Below are 21,397 nucleotides of genomic sequence, written 5' to 3'. Positions count from 1 at the left end.
TGTTTTGCAAAAGGATGACAGGTAAGCTGTTTCATTTTTTATATCATCATCTCTGAGACTTGCGTATCTTCAGCAATTTCACAATAGTTAAGTAACATTTATTTATGAAACTGAATGAGAAACATCTGCAGACCTTTAAAAAAAATTCAACGTTTGCCATTGATTAATAAAGCCCTTAATAATCCAGTATTTTTTATATCCTCCTACAGCTTCATCTCTGAATGATCTTAAATTACAACATTGCACCATATAAGGTAGCAAGGGTGGATGTTTCAGATGAGGGAGACATGGAAAAATTATCCTGTATGGGAAAATTAAATGCATCCAGAAATTGGTGCCAAGGAGTGAAGCTGGGTGGCTTAGCTTACATCCTGGATTTTAAGCATAAGCTATAAATACCCATATACACACAAAAAACATTCTGTCTGTTAACTACTGTAAGTAAAAACCTGGATTTAAAGAATATAGTTGTATGCACATTCACTAGCAGTGCTCTGTACCATAACAAATACTTAACCAAAAGCATCACATATTTACCTGAAGTTTGGAAAACCTCATTCAGTAAAGCTTCATTTACCACCACCGAACTGACGTTTCCAACAGCATGACACCAGCTCTGATAAATAGTTTGAAGCAGAAGAGTTTGAGCTCTAGTGGCTTGAACTGTCAAATTAGGAAGCTCAAATATGCATTCTGTTAGTGGGACATGAGCTCGCTTGGTCCTGTTTAAAATATTGAGAGAGAAAAAGGAAAATAATTATTTTGGTGCATAAAAATAACAATTTAAAAACTTACCAGACTATAAGCAGTTAGTTTGTAAGGTGGAGCTGTGTGCCTGTTAGATTTCTTCTTGTAAGAGCTGATTCTACTTATACTGAAATTCACCCTAAACAGGACTTCTGTTACATGATTTAACTTTGTATCTCCCTCCAAAACATGAGAGGAAAAATAATATATTTTCTTTTAATTATCTCTTGGTTTTAAAATATTTAATAAAAGCAATTCCAAGTGCTCCCACCAAAATAAGAGCTACTCATAAAATCGTGCAGTTATTAAAAACATAGAAGAAATCTGTTCAAAAATTGAATTTTCTGAAAAATTATTTAAAAGCTTACAGTGAATCACTAAATGAGATATGTCCAGTAATCCAAAAAAACATACAGATGATATCCATACAACAAAATACAAACAAAAAGACCCACATTCCATATTTCTCCTCATATTCCATATTTGGCTGACATAGAGCTCACTAAGTGATTCTAATATTTTTCAATGCCTTTTATCTTATAATTGGGGAGGAGGAACAAGTGGGGCAGGCATTGGGAGGGTAGTGCAAAGGTACAGGACATTCTATTTGGAAATAAATTCTTCTGTGACAATAGAGTCCACTATCAACAAGAAGGCTCTACCACAACTATAACAAAGTCAGTAAGTTACTTTTTCTTCCTAATATATACACTATTACCTGAAATTAAGCAACAGATTGATTTGCTACATTCAACAAAAACGGCAAAGGTTCTTTACAATTCTCATTTTGGAGCCTCTTCCTGCAGCATATTTACAATATTATTATTCTTGCCCTAATCACCTCCTGCTCCATCACCGAAACATACTTTTTGTGCTATTTAGCATTACTTTCTCTAGTGTCCCCAAAATATAATCACTGATGCACAGACTAGCTCATTCTTATTCTGGAGAATCTCCTCCATTAAAGATTTCAGGGACAAGCCTAAAGCCACATGAAAATTAACAATATTAGGTTAATGTTCCATTGGGAATCAGAACCTCAAATGAGGGAAAGCTGCTGAAGCTGCTCACACAATGCCTTAGCCCAGGAAAAAAGCATCCTTTACCAAAATGTTCAAGGGACTGAAAGTGTAAAGACATTCCCTTGCAGACACTGAATGGCTCTTTAGATCAGCAAAATCAAAACCTTCCAAGGAACTGTCACAGGCAGTCACAATACACTGTGTCTCCTATCTGGCTCCACAAGAAAATGCTTGCAACCGCATGACCTAACATACATGAGATCATACTAGCAGTAGAGACTCTGCAGGAGTCAGAAACAGGCTATTCCTCATGCTCAAACTCTAAGATCTGTACCAGCATGAAGTGACACAAAACTCTGGTAGTAAGCAGTAGACTTCCTTGCACATCTGCACCATGATTATTATCATCTAGATGAAGAAGTAGAATAGCAAAATATTCTGCTGCTAGCACTTTTGGCCCATAAGCTGCAGATAAGGCCTGCGTGACATATGAAACGTGGTTTGGAAACAAGCATTCTGAAAATCAGAAGACATGTATCTACTACCATGTTGACTCGGTGGTACAGCCAAAGGTAATGTCATCACTTTGAATTTGGACTTGAACATATAAGCATTCACTTTAAGTCACAAACAGATCTCCTCCCTCAATTCCTTGTCAATACAAGGAAACAGCGAACTGAAAACCATTTTCTCTTGAATAAGAGGACTTAATTTCATCAAGTGTTAGACACCTACAGTATAAACAAACATCCATATCTAAGATGGCTGTATAGACCCTTTTAAGGTAAAAGGAAAGAAAACAGCACTTATATATGTAACAGAGATCCATTCATTCTAAGCCTGAGGATTAAATGAACTGCTTTCTGCAGGTCACTATTTCTGCCCACTGCCCATAAAGGGAGATTAAGATAATTATCACAGCTATGGATGTCTACACCATAGATCAAGGTTTCATAGATAAAGCCCACCCACAAAAGCCAATTCCATTGCTCCTCACTAAAAATAAAAACAAGTGAATAAAAGAAAAATTGATTCTTATGAAAGAAGATACTCATGAAAGAGTCTCAGAAAACGGATGTAAATACAGATGGAGGACAAAGAACAAACAAGAAGAGATGTTGTAGCTTTCTATAATAGTAATCAGTATTCTTTAGACCAAGGTTTTTCAACCTCATAAAGCTTGGAATCAGGATTACCCGTCTCAAAATGTTGAGAAGAAGGGGGAGGAAACCAGCAACAAGACTGCCTCTGAGCTGCAACTCATTTGAAGCTAATGACACAACTCTGCTGCCAGCTTCAATGCCATTTGCAGAAAAAACATGGATGAAGGAAAAACATTTTATGATTATATGGGAGAACTTAGCCTTGTGTCCTGTACTATAAATTTCCTTCAGAATGAAAAATAAAAAAAGTAGTCTACTGTTTGAACGAAACTATCAGTGTTTGAAGTTTGGAACTACCGTATTTTGGATCGGTACAGCCTCTGTTGCTAGGAAAACTAAAACTCATCAGAGGCCTTTTCAGAAAATATCTTATATTAGCCTTGTTTGTTTATTGGGTTTTTTTTTTAACAGCAGTCACTGACACCGAACAGTGAATTAGAACAAGAAAAATTACATTTGTCCTGCTTGGGGGAACTAAGCATCTCCTACCCACCTTTTCTGCTGACAGCCATGTAAAGATCTTTCTAGAGTACATGAGCAGACCACATGCTGGCCTCGCTGCCTGAGACCACTACTCTATCAACTGCAGCACAATAGGTCACCAAAGGGGTAAGAAATATCTGTACAAAACTCCTGAAGCTCTTCCTGTCTCTCAATTTGAAGTTCAAACACACCACACCTTTCCTGAAAATGTTCTTCTCCCAAAAAGTACAAATACTACATGTGGCCATCTAAGAAAAGAATGCATCCAAACACATTTGAAATCTGTTGGTGCAAGAAAGCCATTTAAAAAAACATTTTTGTCTACACTTCAAAAAATAAGCTAGTCAGAAAATTAGAACTACTTTAAGGAGAGACAAAACAAAAGCTGAAAATAATACTAGTATTAAGTAGGGAAAGATGCTGCCTTGGTTAAAAAAAAACCTAAAGAAAAACACTTTGACTCAGATAGACAGCCAAAAGGAACTAACAGCCTGGAACATATTCTGACAATTTCTAACACACAACACGCACGAGAGGTGACGAAGATCACTCTTTTGTGGACACAGTTAGATAAAACCTATCACCCACTTCAGCTCCTCAGATACACATACATTCCTCCATATAAATGTACATATATCCATATAGTCACTAAAAGAAAAGCTCTGGATTCCATGAAAACCACAGGTGGAGACTGCAACACTGTGCCCTTTCTAATGCTGGTTCCAAGTTAGAATTTGAACTTGCTTTCCTAGAATTTCCTACAGTGTAAGTCCAAGCTCTGTAATTCATCAATTTAAGCAGAAAAGGTGTGCATAACTAAAGAAGTATATAAGGTGATTCTGTACTTAGGAAAATCCATCCTTGTAAAACAAAATGCTATATACACAATAAATTAAAAAATTATTTTAGAACTCAAGATTAAACAGACGGCACAAACCATTTACTTTTATGTAGAATTGAAGTTGGAAAACTAGATATGCGTGTTAGCAAAGCTTTTGCAGGCATTACATGGAAAGAAGTGTACTGCATAGTGATATCAATCAGAATGTTTCCTAGTATTCTTTTTTTTCAAGCCATGTATTGTGATCTTTTATTATTTATCTCATTGAAGAAGTGCACTGTAACATTTTTCCTTTCTGTCCTTTTCCTTTCTGTTCTTTTTCCTTTTGTTATCCTTTCAGATAACTTACATTTTCTACTTTTCCCTCTTATTTCTGAATATTACTTTGCAGGATTAAAACTGCAATAAATTTAAAAAAAAAATTTTTCAGAAAAAAGCATCTGAATATTTCAAAAGACGGGATCCCTAATGTAAAATTGGGAAGGAAGGTAGAAAACCTTTTTCAGCAAAATTCAGGACGAACATTCAGGACTCCGCAATAATTCCATCTAAAATAACACATTTGTCTGTGAAGAGCTGTGACAATCACAGCATAAAATATGACAGTGGAAAAGATTTTGCTTTAAAAGTTTGACTATTCATTTAATACATATTACAGCTACTGTACGGAACTATGCTAAATTTAAAACTTAAAAATTTCACATAAAATAGTCCCTTGTGGGTAATAACAGTGTATGAATTTTTTTTTAACAATATGCAAATTCTACGCTTATTATACTTAACAGTCCCATAGGAATAAAGTCTACTGGTCCTTCTCAGATAACTTTGGAGGAATGGGAAGTTGAAGAAAATAAATCCTTTTTTATAGAAAAAAAGTAAATCAAGGTGGGGGGGAAGTGTTGTACCATGTGTGCAGCAAATGTTGCTTAAAGGAAATTTTAACTAGACCTGGCTAGTGATGAAAGTACATTTATAATTCAGGATTTATTATAATAGTTTTGAAACACAAATAATGCATTTAAAAGAACTTAAAATACAAGTTTGCTACCAAACTGCACCTGTTAATACAGAAAATCCATCATTAATAAGGTAGTGAGCTATATTTAACCACGTTTTATGACCCAAGAGATATATTCAAGCAATAAGTGAAAATACAAGTACAAATAATTTTTTCAGTAAACCCAGTCAGATCTGTGTTTCTATACTGTATCATTAAATTCATATTAAGCAACTGAATGTGACTTCATATCAAAACTCATCACCATATTAAAACAGTTATGACACATAGTTGGAGTCTAAAACCACTATTTAAACTGCACTTTAAAACTGTAACAACAATAGAAATAATTATTTCTCAAATCTTTACACTCAAGAGTTAAGATGCAGTTCTGAACATATGTTCATTTAACTGAACAGGTTAAAAAACTACCAATTCAAACACTCTTCTCTAGGGGAAAATAAATCCTAATGTAACTAGCAGGATAGGCTACTCATTAAAGCTGAACTTGGACAAGTTCCAGAATAAATTTAAGGAAATATGAACAAGCAAGTCTTGCTGTGTAGTGGCATGGAGTGAAAATGAATCTGTCCTAATTAAATGATTTTTAAATACACTTTGGTTGTACCCAGTTTGCTGACAAACTGTAATACAGACCTGCTGAAATATTTGGATAAATCTGGCGTACCATTAAAGAAAATAGTTTTCTTCGCTGTTTTTGAATGAAAACATGAACTGGTCCTTATTATACACCGTGCATAGGCACCAATATAACCAATTCATGTAAGTTCACAGGCCTGCTATGAAATATTTTCAGTTTGTAGACTTTAGGAACAGCAACTTATTCTTTTAAAATCAACACCTCAGAGTGATTGAAAGAATATAGTGGTGAACAGCTGGCTCCAAAGGTTTATATAGAGTCCCCAACTGCAAAGCTGGAACCCGCAAAATGTTTCCAAAAATTTAATTTTTGTTATTACTCATATCCTGTACAGTAAAATACGATTAGTTCATTTTTTCCAAAATAACAAACCAGTAATCTGCTACTAGAACCCAGCAACGGTGCCTGAGAAGAACCTGAATGTAATTTAAATGCCTAAATAATTTCAGTCAGCATTTGCACGCCCTTCCTCTTAGGCAAACAGAAAATGTATGCTGGTTTTATATTTGACATGACAAAAGCTTTATCTACATACCTACAACAAATCCGTATTTCTACTTAATCTGATCTTTCATATCAATTTAAAGAAAATTATTATTTTGATCCTTTTTCTTAACACTTAAGCAACTGTTATTGGGTAAGGGAAACAATGTCTAGCTACTTAATGACAAATATCAAAACTCTGAAGGGAGTGCACAGGGGGAAGAAGAAAGGGAAAGGAAGTTAACCACTACAGTCTTGGAATTATTACTCGCAATAAAAACCAGTCATGTCACACATCTGCATATGCTAACACCATTTTTAGTCTTCAGACAGCAACATACAGTTATTTGTGCTAGAGGACCAAATTAATTATTTTCAAAAAATAATAATTAAACCCGCTTTGGAATACTTCATTCCAAAAACATCTCCAAGACTGATGTCTTCAAAACCTCTTCTGCTCTTCTGTAGGCTTCACTAAAGGCTGCCTGACATCTTATGTCATCTCTTACACAGGTGACTTTTCAGCAGCTGCAGCTGCCTTTGACTGTTATTTGTAGGAAACACTGCTAATCATACAATTTATTACAAGGGAGAAAACAATGAACTTCAAGATTCACCAACTTTTTTCCTTTTTCAATGAATAAAAAAATTAACTTTTTCTTTCTGAAAATTTTAGGTATGGATTAGAAGGGAACAACATGATCATTTCAAAACTGACTTCTATATAGTATTTTTTTTTTAGCATCAGTTCTGGAATTGAAACTGTCAGTGATGAAAAATGTTTGTAAAGTGTTAATTCACATGTGAACTTCAGAAAAAACACAGATTTCCTTGAAACAATTGTGAAAACAAAACAACGCAGGCAAAGTACAAGCTTCAACATGTCTTAGAAAATGAACAGAGATGTCCATTCTCAATTCTCAGTACAGTGTGTGTTTTAATGGAACAATAAAATTTAGCTTTATACAGCAAAGCAAAAATAAATGCATTATTACAAGAACAAAAATAATTACTAAAATCAAACAAATATCTAACAGGAAGAAACCTTGCAAAAAAAAAAATCCCTTTGAAGCAAGGAATGCAAGACTCTGGACATACATGTTAGGAGCTCTAAACTTTGATTGTTTTTAAAATAATTTAGTTTGGTTTGTTACATCTGGACATTAAAAATTATGATCATTAGATTAAAAATTATGATCGTTACATGCAAATAATAATACTGGTTTGTGAAGCAACAAGGAAGTGAGAAGCAGTGACCTCAGTGGGACGGTTATTGTAACTTTATCTGCTGTGAGACAGCAAGAGAAAATGTCGAAGGCTGCAAGAAAAAACAAAGACCTGGAATGTAAGAGTAGGAAACTTCCATCAGCTTAGATCAAATTCAGCTTACTGGCTTTGGGAAAGCTCATCAATGGGACAGACGCTAGGGATCTGAACTCCCACCAAATTGCAACTGGAGGTCAGTCACTAATTGCTATTTCTTCCTTTGAAGAAAACTCCTTTTCTAATCACTAGTTAATATTTGTCTCCAGAAAGAATCATTAAAGTGATATGAGCAATCTATAAAAGAATAACATTCCAAGTTCTCTGCTCTGAGATTACAGTATGAGCCCTCAGTCTTCTTTACGTCCTTTATATGGTCAGCTTTACACACATCATCAATCATCTGAATCTTATGCATAAAGTTGTATCTTTGAAGAACTACTTCTTCAGAACTCCACAAGGGGGGGGGGGGAACAGAAAAAAAGGGGTAAGAAACTCTCCTCATTGAATGTGATTAATGGCAATTTAGGACATTTTTTCTTACTTATACTTTAAACATCTATTCTTTCTTTACTTCTGCAAGGTGGTCTTTACCTTTTTTATGTGAATCTAGGAATCTTATCGTCATTGATTGTGGATATTAGTGGGGACAAGGGAAGGGATATGACATTTAGCTGCATTATGCCCAGCGAGATCCAAATATAAGGACCATGAGAAAAATCAGTACCCATTACAGTGACCAAAGAACAAAACATATTAAAAAAAAACAAAAACAAAAAATCAGAAAGAAGTCTGGAAAGAAGCAAGGACTTTCTATAGGGAACCACTGGCTTAATGAAGGTAGTACAGAGGGAATCATACCAGAAGCAGAGCACTTTTACATCTACTATTTGAGTAGCACTGTGTATCTTTTCAGGAGAACTAGCTCCTACTCGGAAAAGTAGCAAAGCCAAAATAAATACAATCATTATCATTTACCTCCTGGTAAATGATAGTTTCCCTGATGGGGGCGAAATTAGCTGGAACTTGGAGATGCTGTAACTAAATAACTGCAGATGACCAAGACCACCAAAACCACCAAAGGTAACCAGGTAAAAGTTGCTAGTGTCCATGAACCTCTAAACAGCAAACATCTGTGTTTATTAAAACAGAGCAAGTGTTACATTTTTTTGTAGCTTTTGTAAAGCTAGTATGATTGCTTTGGATACCACAGTGTAATGCAATCTTACTAGCCACAGGGGTGGAACAGGGTTTGGGGAACTGCCTTCCCACAGAGCAGCCTGCTTTACTGTCCAGAGAAGCAACCTCTCCCCCTCCCTCTCCCTGTCCCTCTCCTCCTTCCCCCTTCACACACTCCCAGAAGCAGCAGCAACAGCCATTAAATCAATCCTCTAAATCTGCCACACAGAGCCATTTGGTTGCCATTAGCAGGTAAAACAGGGAGCCGGTGCTCAGTGAAGAAATCTGCACAGACAAACGCAGTCATCTGCTGAACATGATGCCACAAAACAGGAACAGGACACAAAGGCTGCTGCCATTTGGCAAGGAGATCCACGCTTAACCTGATGTTATCAGAGGAGCAAGAGTCATGACTGTGGCAGCCCCGACAACAGCAACTACTTCCATCATCCTTTCATGCTGTCAGAAGTAAGAGCAGCAGCTCTCAGAAACCATCCCTTCAATCTGAGGGAAATCCACACAGTTAATTCAGCAACTAATAATACAGTCAGTTACAGGATATTTTTGTAGGATATAGGATATGATTTTTTAGGATAGAATTTTGCTGAAATACTAGGAACAAAAATAAGGATTTTTTGATACAGATTTATATCCACTATGATTTTTCAAAATTACACTCATTATTTTGTTTTTAAGTTACTGTCAAATTACCTTTCTTATTCCCAGCAGAGCTGCAAAATTTGGCATCTTAAATACAAATTAGTTATCTCCTAATAAATTTATTTCAAAATGTGCAGATATTTCATTTCTTAGTCTATTCCATTCTATTAATAATTCATATTTCAAACTCTCTTCCTACCCCAAGTTTGCAATGTGACTTTTCTTTCCTATTTCTTACAACACTTCGGAAATTATCAAACATGTTTGGAAATTACATATACATTATTTACAAGAAAACAGCCCAGCTCATGGGCCTGTCTATGGTGAGGACCTTTCCATTTGCCAGAGCCAGCACAGCTGACCAGACATGACCTTATCCTGTAGAAGGAAAAACTTTGAGTGTAGAGCTGCATTTTATGCAGAGGAAAGGTTGCTATCCCAGAAGTCTGACCCTTCTCCAGACAACACAGATGTGACAAACTCTCAAGAATGCAGATATGGTGAACAGAGGGTTTGCTTTCTTCTCATCTGAAGACACCTGAAGTAAGGATATTAGCAAGTCTTGCAAGCTAGGGACAGTAGCTTGTGAGAGTTAACTGAGATAGAAGATGGCTCGTCTTTCTGGGGAGCAAGGAAGAGGAACTGCTTTGAGCAGCAACAGTCACAAGGACAGATCCACAGATTTTGCTGTCTCACAAAAAGCCAAGTAACTTGTAAAGCATTATTCCAACCCTTTTAGAAACCCTTGTAGGCAAGACAGAAAGTGGCAGAAGACGACAGTGACATTTAAGAAGGAAAGAGGCACAAAAAAGCCCACAGAATTATCTTCCTCTCACAGGTTTCAAATAGTAAGAGGAAAAAGAAAAAAAAAACAATACAGTGGGATTAATAGATTTGGGATTAAGGCACAAGGATGGAGAACAGACACAAAGAAAAAAGAAACAAATAAGAAAACGCAAAGGAAAAGCATAATCTTTAGAGTATTTCCAATAAAATGCCTGGAAGACACAAAGAAGAACATAAGAATAGAAAAAACTCAAAGCACATGTGAAGAGAACAAGCTGTATGACTGAATCTTCTTTGAAAGTGCTTGGAAACTGAAAGTAGGGATCAGGAAAAATAAAATAATGTTTAGAGCATTAAGAGGAAGATAGTTGTGGAACGAAATGCTAACAATGGGAACAGAAAGAAAATACTCACATCTAACCCATACACACACTAACACACACACACACCCTTTCCTGCCCTCCCTTGCAAATTTCTCACATACACCATTTTTGAATACATGGTCTTCACTCTCCTCTAAGTACACCCATGAAAATTGTGTGAAAGAAAAAAAGCGACCAAATGTAGATAAATTTGCCTAAGTATTCTCTTTCTTGAAGATTATTAACAGCTGCAAAGTTGTTAGAAGATGGACCACAACTCACTGAAAGAAGCACAGAACTCCCATTTTGTTTCCTCTCTGAAAAGTTCAAAGATCTTCTTGGGAACTAACAGAGTTTCAAATTCCCTGCTAAAGATTCAAGAGCTGAACATAACCCCAACTTAAAGTAAACACTAACAACGGATCTAAATAAGAAACTTTGTCCAAAAAGGTAAGTTGGTTAGGATTTGAGGTTTTCTGTGAACTTCCTCTACTAAATACTTTTGCATATTGCTTATTTTGTTTCACAAATGGATAAAATCTTTTGGTGGAAAAAGACGCATTTACAGTGAGAGAAAAAGGTTGTTTGAAATTCTGGGAAATTTTTTATAGCTACACCGTAAGGGTCAGAGAGGTAAGAAGGTGCATGTCTGCATTAGCTAAAACAAAACAAATATTTGAACTAAAATATTGGACTGAATTGAGATGCCACAAACAGAAAGTACACAGGACTAAAAGAAACGAAGCCATGTTTCTGTATTTACAGGCAACTACCGAATTCCATTAAATCCAGAAAGGTAAATAAAAGCACCTAACTCCAGTCTTCCTTGCCTGAAAGTACCCCAAAAGCCAATTCTAGTATCCTTTAAGATAGAAGTTACAGCATCAAAAGGAAGTTGCTGGGCGGGGAAGGGTGTTTGTTTTTCCCATTACCAGAAAACCCTTTAATATAGCAATGGATGGATCAAGGGTATCATCAACAGCAAGGACACGAACGGACAAGGTGTGCTAATGATTCGCATGTATATCATAGAATCATAGAATCATAGAATCATTAAGGCTGGAAAAGACCTCTAAGATCAAGTCCAACCGTCAACCCAACACCACCATGCCCTCTAAACCATGTCCATAAGCTCCTCATCTACATGTCTTTTAAATACTTCCAGGGATGGTGAGTCAACCACTTCCCTGGGCAGCCTGGGGATATGCTGTGTAATAGCAGAAAGAGAATAAAGGCTGTTAAAATTATTATATTGTGGCCTCATTAATTAGCAACCTCAAAAAAATTTTAAAGGATGTCAGAAGCTGTTTAAAGCAAAACATTAAATCTCAGTAAATCCATCATACTTTTTACTTCAAAGATTATAATTACTGTTAAATCTGAATTTATGATCTTAAGCACTGACTCCAGCATTGACTTTACACCATTCTTTCCTCAAAAATATTACAAACCTTGAAGCAGATTCTATGGATATAGTTTTTCTGTGTCCAGTTTTGGTCTATTCACTGTGAGAGTCTCATTATGTCTATTTCATTACTTAAAAACTCCACAAATCCTAGTGAGTCTTCAAGACCATCAAAATTATCACATACACACATACTGAAGAAAAGATGCTGTCAGTAAAACACAACGTCAGAAAAATATTTTCTTGCTGTAATGCATGTACACAGCCAAATCCAAGATGTATGCAAAATAAAAATTAAAGAGTATAATACACGTACTTTCAGAGCAAGAGACTAAGTCAGTGCCAGCATTATAACAATTCCATTTCCATTTTCCCTTCTTTTAAAAATTAAACATACAAAAACCAGATTCTTAATTCTGTCATTCTGCATGTATATGCACATTTCTTGACTATCAAAGGAATATTCTAATCATCCTTACCAAATGTATTTCCTTCTGTTCAATTGTTCATTTTGGGATCAGTTATTAAACTCAAAGGAAATGCTAGTTAAACATCAGCAAAGAAAACTAATTAAAAATTTACTTTAAAATCCTGTAGGCTTTTGTTTAAAAAACATACATGTTATAATGGATAAAAATTCTGATTAATTGAAAAATGAATCCACAATTCTTGTATTAGTGCCTTAACCAACACAATCCTTTCCATTTCTTGCATCAATATCAGAAGCAACAGGTAAGTGATTTCCAAATCTGTTCCGATAAACAGATTTTATTCTCATAGTTTACTGTTTAAGGGCCTCATCCCACATGAGCCTGACTTCAGTTGTTCTCTTGTTCTTTCTTTCAAATTGCTCTTTGACATTCTCATCCAAAACATGTCACACTAAAAAATCTAGTTCAGAAAGTGGGAGCTGATATTCTTTAGATTAAAATCTAATGAAAATCAGACAGTGCCTACGGAATATACAGGCCCAATGGACGTCCAAACATTAGCATGTGTTCAATACAGTACCTGTTCCTCAGTACATACAGCTGACAGGTTACTTTAACTTATTTTGAAAGGCATTGCTAAAGAAATAATAAAAAAAACCCCAAAGCTATAAAAACAACTAGGATAAAAGTGCTTGAGGAAAAACGGTGAGGAAGCTTCCTCGTACACAAACAATACACAAACACTTAGCCTAGAACCAAAGACAGATCCTCATCTATGAGAAGGACTATTCCCATAGAAAAGAAAAAGAACATCTGGGTCCCAGAGGGAACAAGCATGAGGACAATACAGCAAACAAATGATACTGGACCCAGGACAGTATGCTTCTCCTACCTAGAGATGAACACAGATGCAGTAAAGCTGCTAAGGTATTCTGGACAGCTGAACAGATGAACATGCACATAAACCTTTATATTTCGTTTATTTGTTGCTCCGAGTAAAGATAAATACAGCTGGTTTTTTTTTAATAAAATGTTTTTAGTTACCATTTATCATGGTTATCAAATTCAACTGTCACATTAATATGCTTGTAAAAATAAGTGCATAACTTAAGACTACAGAGTTTCTGGTACCTCACTCCAGGTGGAAATGAAGCCTATCACTTGAGAGTGAAACTCTGCAGAGTCAAAAAAGGATATGCTACAGCTTGTCCAGCAACATAATAATCCTCCATAAGAATAATGAAGGTAACCATAAAAAGATAAACAAAATCAGCAATTCTATACAGCTTATTCAATAAGCATATAGCTTATTCAAGAAGCCTTTAAACATACTACTTTGGTGAAGGAGGATTATTTAGTATACAAGGTGAATAATATATTATCAGAAACATAATTCTATAGGGAACTATACCAGAAGTCCTAACGCAAGAAAGACAACCTAATTTTTTCTTCAAGTTATTGTATTTAACAACTACAATTTTTAAAACAGTGCTTTCAATCCTATCAACTCCCATGGTATTTTCTTAAAAAGAAGTTGCAAAGAAAAAGAAAGAGAGCAACTGTAACACTAAGGTACACTACTTCAAAATCATATGTAATAATCAACATTTGAATGGGAATGGCTAGCAGGATGACACCACAGTTGAACTCCATGCTCTTCAGATTCAGGGTGCAAGTTTCAAGCAGGTTACATCCTTATTTGCCAACTAAGGAAGGCCAAGTAAAGGCTCCAGTAGTGGTCTGTGGCTGTGCATACTGTTTACCTGTTAGCTTGCTGCCTGCCAGTTTCAGGCCACAGCAGCTAGCACTTTCTCAAACAATGCTGAAGGGACCAAGCATGCCAGAAGCTGTTCCCAGCCTGAAACCTGACCATATCCTTCTTAGCTTTAACTTTTTTTTTTTTTCCCCTCCTGTTGGGAGTGGAAGGGAAAGCTACAGGTAGGCATGTGGATCTGAACTGAGCCATGAGAGCCTACCAGGATTCAGGGCCATAGATTGGTTTCTGGAATGTTTTGTTTATAAGTATAGATGCTAGCTCAGACACTGTATTTCTCTGTGATTCACAGATACACAAGGGGGAGGGGGGCGGGAAGCCACCAAATTGCAGGCAAAGTTCTGAGGAAATAAAGGACAAACACTGTATGTGAAGAATTGCCACCAGTGGATCCTTCTGGCCAGAGTTTACATGGGTAAAGCCTCATAAACTGAGAATATCACTGAAAATCCTAACCAGATATTTTCTACAGATAGTGGTAACACTAAGTAAGAGAAACAGAATTTCCAAATACATCCAATACAAAAGGAATATATATTAGGGATTCAAATTTTGTTTAGTATTTATGCTGCATAACAGCACTTCAGCTTTAAGGCAGTAAGTTTTTCATACCTTTCACCAGTCTCAAGCAAAGCAAAATGCGGCTTTAATCCTGAAAATCCTACACATTTTGAAATAAATACCATTTGATTGTTGCTAGTACAATAGCCAGCAAATACTGATGGCAACAGTTACAACAACCAGGATAAAGTATTCACCATGTGCAATCACTTTCCCTGGACAGATACTAGTTAATAGGCTTAACTTACTTTCACTGAAGAGCCTTGACAATTAATTAGTCTCAATAACTACACTGGAAACACTACAGATGACCACCCTTTACTGTCAACTCTGCTGAATTTCCTCCTCATGGACAACACTAAAAAATACAACTGCTTCCAATTTACATTGATTAAAAGTGCACTTTTAACAGATTTGCTGAATGCTGCCTGCCACATCTGCTGAGAAGCAGTAACATTAGATCTGGACTTGATTTAAAAAAAAAAAATTAAACTAGAGATTTCCAACTGAAGTTAATTTGTAGTCACACTAATCAAGCTGCAAGTCATGTACTCAGAATGCAAAACCCCTCCTGGACAGAGGGTTGTTCTTGGTAACGAACAACAGCTCCTTCCAGAAGAGTGCAATTGAAAAGTGCCCCAAAATGTTCCTGTTGAAACTTGATACGTTAGTATCACTGCAGATTAGAAAATGTTCCACTCAAGTTCCTTAAGCATCTTCATCCTTATACACAAGCATGGCCTACTTCAACTTTTATAATAAGAGATATGTTAAACCGTGTTATCAATGAAAAAGCATTCTCCGGACAAAACTGTTAAATCACCCTATATTATTGTTCACTGTTTGCTATGATATATTGACATACCTACTCCTCAAACAAACACAAAGATGCACAGTAAACCAAACTTCTGAAAGTGTCAAATGCATTGCTCACAAAGCCATACTGAAAAGAGCTACCAATAAATTTAAAAAAAAAAAAAAAATCTGATTTAGTATTATGTTCTTTGGTGCATTTTCTAGGCAATGGCAGAGAAGTACGCAATGCTGAAGCAATCCAGCGTACTCCTTAGACTGATTGTTCACATCTGAGACATTTCTACACAACCACCTCTGCAGAACCCAAGAGAATGACTGTTTCTGTCTGGTTTTGCACTATCCATATCACTGGCATATCTCAATAGCTCAAACAGGTTTTTACACGTGCAAGCTCTAACTCACATGATGCTGATGTGGCTGAAACTCTCTCCTGTCCCATACACTGATGGCATCTGTTCAGGCATGCAATCTTGGACCTTTTCTGTTTCGAAGGATACCCTGAATTTTCATCTGGCAGTTATATCCAATTACTGACATAACTAGTCGCAACTCAATGCTACAAAATGAGTTTCATGTGTTTTCAAGCTGTTTCTGCTTCTGACCCAGGAACCGAGCATGCCCCTCAACTGCCCATGTGAAACACTATCCACATCCAATCTAAATTGACATTACTCTTGATTTACTGTGACTAGTCAATAAAACAGGCTGCCAAAATCAAGACCCAAGTGTCAATTTATTGGAAAACTTCCTAGATTTATGATCTAATGTTCATAGTCTCTGAATATCTGGCTCTGTGTTTCCTGCCAGCAGGGTCCACTTGCCTCTTACTAGCACAACTGCACTGAATGGCATGACGGCTACGTCTCATGACTCTCAAGCTCACAAATCTACTGTGATTTCTAGTTCTAAGCAGCATTACTCCACTGGATATGCCCTGCGAAGATGTTTCAACCAGAAAAGTGAAAAAGACAGATAGTTCACCTGATCCCCCATTATACACTTTTAATCCTCTCTTCAGTGAGCAGCAAATCCTAAAATTTCCTAGTGTCATCACAGTAGTACCTTGTTGGTAAAGGCCATGTCAGCAAGAGCTAATTTCCTTGCTAAAGAACTTCTTACTGTGCAAGAAGCCAGATCTTCATTCTACCACACTGGTTGTGGATCAACATGAATTGCTCTCACTCTGGTCAATTCATTGTGATACCATTAAATGCACACAGGATTTTCAAGATGACCTACAAAGCAGGCATGAGCAGGTGTACTTCATGACTCATACGGGAGCTTATAATGATCTTACTGGATCGTGTAAGGAGTCTAACGATGAATTCTGTCAGTAAGAATACAGTTATATGGCATACTACTACGTGGCTTTGATTAAGAGAGGGTTGTTTGCCTTGTAAGGGATACATGATGGAAGAAAATGGAAGTAAAGCTATACAAAAATACAAATAGAGTAACAAAGGTTTGAGCACAAATCTAAACAGTCATAACACAAGGTCTTTAGAATCCTCAGTTTTTCTAATGTTAATATTAAAGCTATAAATTAAAAAAGTTAAACTAAATTATGTGTACAAAGGAACCATTTGGCAACTACATAGTGACAAAGTCAAACTAAAAGCTAGGAAGTCAGGTAAGAAAATACAAAATGCTGATGTTCAGATCGCTGGCAAAGTATGTTTCTCAATATCCTTGTATAACAGTTAGCCAAAAGGAGGTTACGACCTAAGGTGCCAATCTAATGTAAACGTAACAGATTCTAGAGACATAGTAAATATTTACCTTTACAGTTAAACCTGTGTTGAAACATTAAGAACAGCTATATTATATAAATGTTCTTAAGGGTTCATAAAAACAAAGCCTACAGAAACTGCACATATATATTCCATGTGAGGATCTCTATCCAGATTTCTATAGTGATCTTTCAGTACTGTGAGGGCACATATTAATAAAATAACTATGTCAGGACTGTAATTCATAGCTTTCACAAGTGAAACAAGTGACATTGTACGTCTGGGCAGCTGAGGTGCCCAGCATATCATACATGTTACTTTCTTTAACAGCAGAGCAAATTTTAAACTTTTGTCAGCTTTTGTCAATAATGGATATCTCTTCAATAAAAACACTGAAGGAAAGAGATACAATGCCAACACAAATCAAATCTCATGTTGTCAAGAATTCTTCCTCATCAGAAACTGCTTGCCCAAGATTGGCACACTGCCTATGTTTAAGCTGAAATTTATTTCCTAAGACAGTATCTGCAGAAAACAGTTCAAAAGAAAGAATCTTTGCAAAAATTATATCCATTTAGTCTCTCAAAGACTTTTTTTGTTTGTTTACCAGTAATTATCTACATCTACTTGCAAGTTTCTTTCCAGATTTTTGTTCTAATAGAATAACAATTCAAGAACAATCTATTAACTGCTCTGTACTCTCCAATAATTAAAGTACAGGCCATGAAATCCTAGATACTAATTTACCCAGCAAGTCCTCAACTTGTTCACAAAAAGTTCATTCACACACTCAAATTTAACATGACCATCTATTAGTCAAGTCTGTACTGGTGCTTCCTTGCAGACTGCAAACCAGCAGCTATTGCTCTGGTCTCAAAATGAGAAAGAAGAGACTCACTATGAAGGAAACAGACCCCTTGAAAATAAGACTGCTGGACCAAGAAGCTGAGTAGAAAGGATGCAGGGATAGATCATGTCATCCCCATTTATAACATTCCACCAGTGTTTAGAGTCCCAAAGGCTGTCACAGGTGGAGACAGTAAGTGAGAACCTTCCCACAGACCTGACAAAGGAAAACGAGAGTCTGGAACACTTGTCACAGAAAAGGAATTTAGAGAAGACAGGTCAAGAAAAGAAGAAAAGCAATAATATAACACACATAACTGGACCAATATCTAGCTCAAAACATACAGATGACACACTTCATTATCAATCCAGATATCAGAAAAATAAAGGAAGGCTATTCAGAATCTATATTCTTTAACGTTACTTCAATATTCTTCAGAAGTACAATGAAGTGATCTTGTGTAAGTGATAGAGGGTTATAACACTAGTGTCTTACACTTAATTACCTCATCTATTACCACAGACATTGTAGCCAAAAGAAAAAAAGAAAAAGAAATCAGCTAATTCCTCTCAAGATTTCTGGTTGGCAATAAACATTCTTGTCCTTCATTCTACGCTTTTGACCATATTCTGCTAATTCTCAGTTGTTTTTAGACATCCTCCCGAAAGCTTTGAAAGCTGCTTTACAATCTGGCATGCAATACTACATAAAGTAGTTGTAAAACATTGACATTAACATTGTATTTTGCATCTTATTATGCTTGACAAAAACAAAAGACCAGATGTTTTTACTTTAATATAAAAATAGATTAGCTATACAATTTAAAAGATGTCAAAGACTTAGTTAACTAGTGAGCTTGAGCATATTTCTTTTAGAAGAAGAAAGTGTATTAATTGAAATTAAAACAGACATCAATCTAGTAGGTAAAACAAAATAGCACTTTTGTAACTTTTATGGTTATTTACTGGAATTTTGGGCTGATGTTGCTGAAATTTTATCTGTTAAAACATGCTACCAATGTTTATCAACTAGTTCTAAAAAATAAATATTAATTACTACAGCATTTAATACACCGAATACATTTTGAGATTATTATATTGAAACTAGAAAAGTAAGCTATTCTATTGATTTATGTCAGAAATAAAGTTGAGATTTTCACTGCTAACTAAAAACATACTACCTGAGGGATTCCATAACAGTTCATAAAATGTCTTTGTTTTTAAAAGGTATGGTCTGTGGTATATATTTTCTACGAAGAAACAGAAGAACACATGTAGCATCAGACGCGTGTACTTTAAGAAACTCTGGAATGTGAAATCTAAAAATCCAAATAAAGCAGGTGGTATAATTTGGGGGGGAGGACTGAATTTAAGTTTAATGACATTACCAGGTTATCCTACAAGACTAATTCTCACTCACTGCATGACTTCAATGAAGCTCTCAGTCCTCATGCTGATTTCGATTTAGTTCAAGTGCTATTTGATGTGTTTCATCTGGAGTTTTATTCACTTCAAACTACACTTCATTTAACCAGGCTGCTGCTGTACTCATTTGTTTTTCTACTTTATTACCCGCAAATTGGTGTTGCTTAGTTTAGATAAATTGTTGGAATAAGTTAATTTTATATAATTATTTCACACTGTTAATAAATATATAAGTTTTAGAAAGATATCATATCACAAAATGAGAAAGCTATTAAAATTATTTTAAAATACACCAGACCACAAGTGTTGGTCTTACAAGATCTACTAATAAATGCTGATAGATGATTTGCTATTTTAAGGCAGAACCATTCCCCTGCCTCCACTCCCCAAAACTACTGCTCGTTTTTATTTTTCTATGTTATTAGTCTACCATACTCTATTTTCCAGCTGGGCACGCACTGTAATACAATGTATTTTTGAAAGAGAGAGAGAACGAAAGTGAGTAAGATAGAAAGCATGACAGAGAGCGCATAGAGCAAGAGAGAATGCAAGTGTGAGACCGTGCACACATGAGACAGAGAGTGACAGCAAGCGTGCAATAGCGCATGGGGAAAAGCACAAGAGATCGAGCACCTTGAGCACAAGCACACACAAAAGAGAGCACAAGTGCACTCATGAGAAAGCACTAGCACTTGAATACCATGAACTTGTCAGATGACAGATTTTTTCAACCATTTTTCAGCTCTAAAATATTTATTTTGTTTCGCACAACTAACCATGGGTTTTATAATGTACTAAATAAATTTAAGTTTACCATTAAATGCTACTTTATTTCCACAGTTTACTAACAAGGATCACTAACCAGAACTTAGTGTTAAATGTCAGGTCATGTCAGGAAAGACTGTCAATCCTACCAGAGTACTGAAGCACTCTGATTAGTGCCGATCATGGGTTATCCTGGTAACATTTATTATTTTTTAGCAAAACGCCGCAACAGAACAGCAATTCACTTGAAGTGGTTAGTACTTTTGTACATTATTGATGGAAAATATGAGAAAGTCAATTAGGCTGCTACCACCTGGTGGTGTGCTGATTGTGCTAAAAACCTCTTATATTTAACATGGTATCACAGCTTGAGAGAAAAATCAGTATATTCTCTATGTAGTGCTATGAACAATCATAGATGTAGTCTCTTTTTTTTTTATAATTCATTAAACTTTCACAAAGAAATGACTGTTACAAATTAGCTATACATCACAGCATGTTTGAAGCCCAAGTATTTAACACATTAACCTGTTTTCCTGTTATCTTGTCATTTTATGTAAGATTCTTTTTATGGATTTAGTCATAAAGTAGTATTACAGACAGTTACTGCTCAAAATGAGGGACAAAGAAAACTAATGTCCTGCCCAAAGTATTGCCAAAACTATTCTTGAAAATAGTTTTTATAAATACAATTTATTAATAATAACTATTACACACTGACATTCATGATCACAAGATTTAACCTCTAGAGCTAAATTTAAATACTGAATTTCCATGGCATTAAGTTGAAAAAAATTTTTTTTATATAGCTCATTTTATAATAAAGCACAGAATTGTTTTCAGAACAAGAGTGTTTTCATTTAAAATCTGAACTACTACAAACAGCTTAATACCTGATCACAATGTTAAAACACTTCCAACTGTAATGAGTAACAGAAATAAAAGTCCAGTAGAGACTATCTTTTTCTGGGGCTGGGGTGTTTGGTTTCCCCCCCAT

The 21,397-nt window shown here is 35.7% G+C and overlaps 1 protein-coding gene across 1 annotated transcript in view; it reads right to left on the bottom strand.

Annotated features, from left to right (window-relative positions):
- Window positions 1–537: 537 nt before the first annotated feature.
- LOC104084132 (vacuolar protein sorting-associated protein 13B-like) overlaps window positions 538–21,397 on the bottom strand; it is a gene marked incomplete at its 3' end in the record, with an annotated part of 35,682 nt that continues 14,822 nt past the window's right edge. The window contains exon 7 of the mRNA XM_009587861.1: window positions 538–722. Within this exon, the coding sequence (XP_009586156.1) occupies window positions 538–722 (185 nt within the window). The remainder of the gene's footprint in view (window positions 723–21,397) is intronic.

Source organism: Fulmarus glacialis, unplaced genomic scaffold (genome assembly GCF_000690835.1).
Source record: "Fulmarus glacialis isolate BGI_N327 unplaced genomic scaffold, ASM69083v1 scaffold11651, whole genome shotgun sequence".
Taxonomy (NCBI): Eukaryota; Metazoa; Chordata; class Aves; order Procellariiformes; family Procellariidae; genus Fulmarus; species Fulmarus glacialis.
The sequence above is the reverse complement of the archived record's forward strand: the minus strand, read 5'-3'. Positions and strand labels throughout refer to the sequence as shown.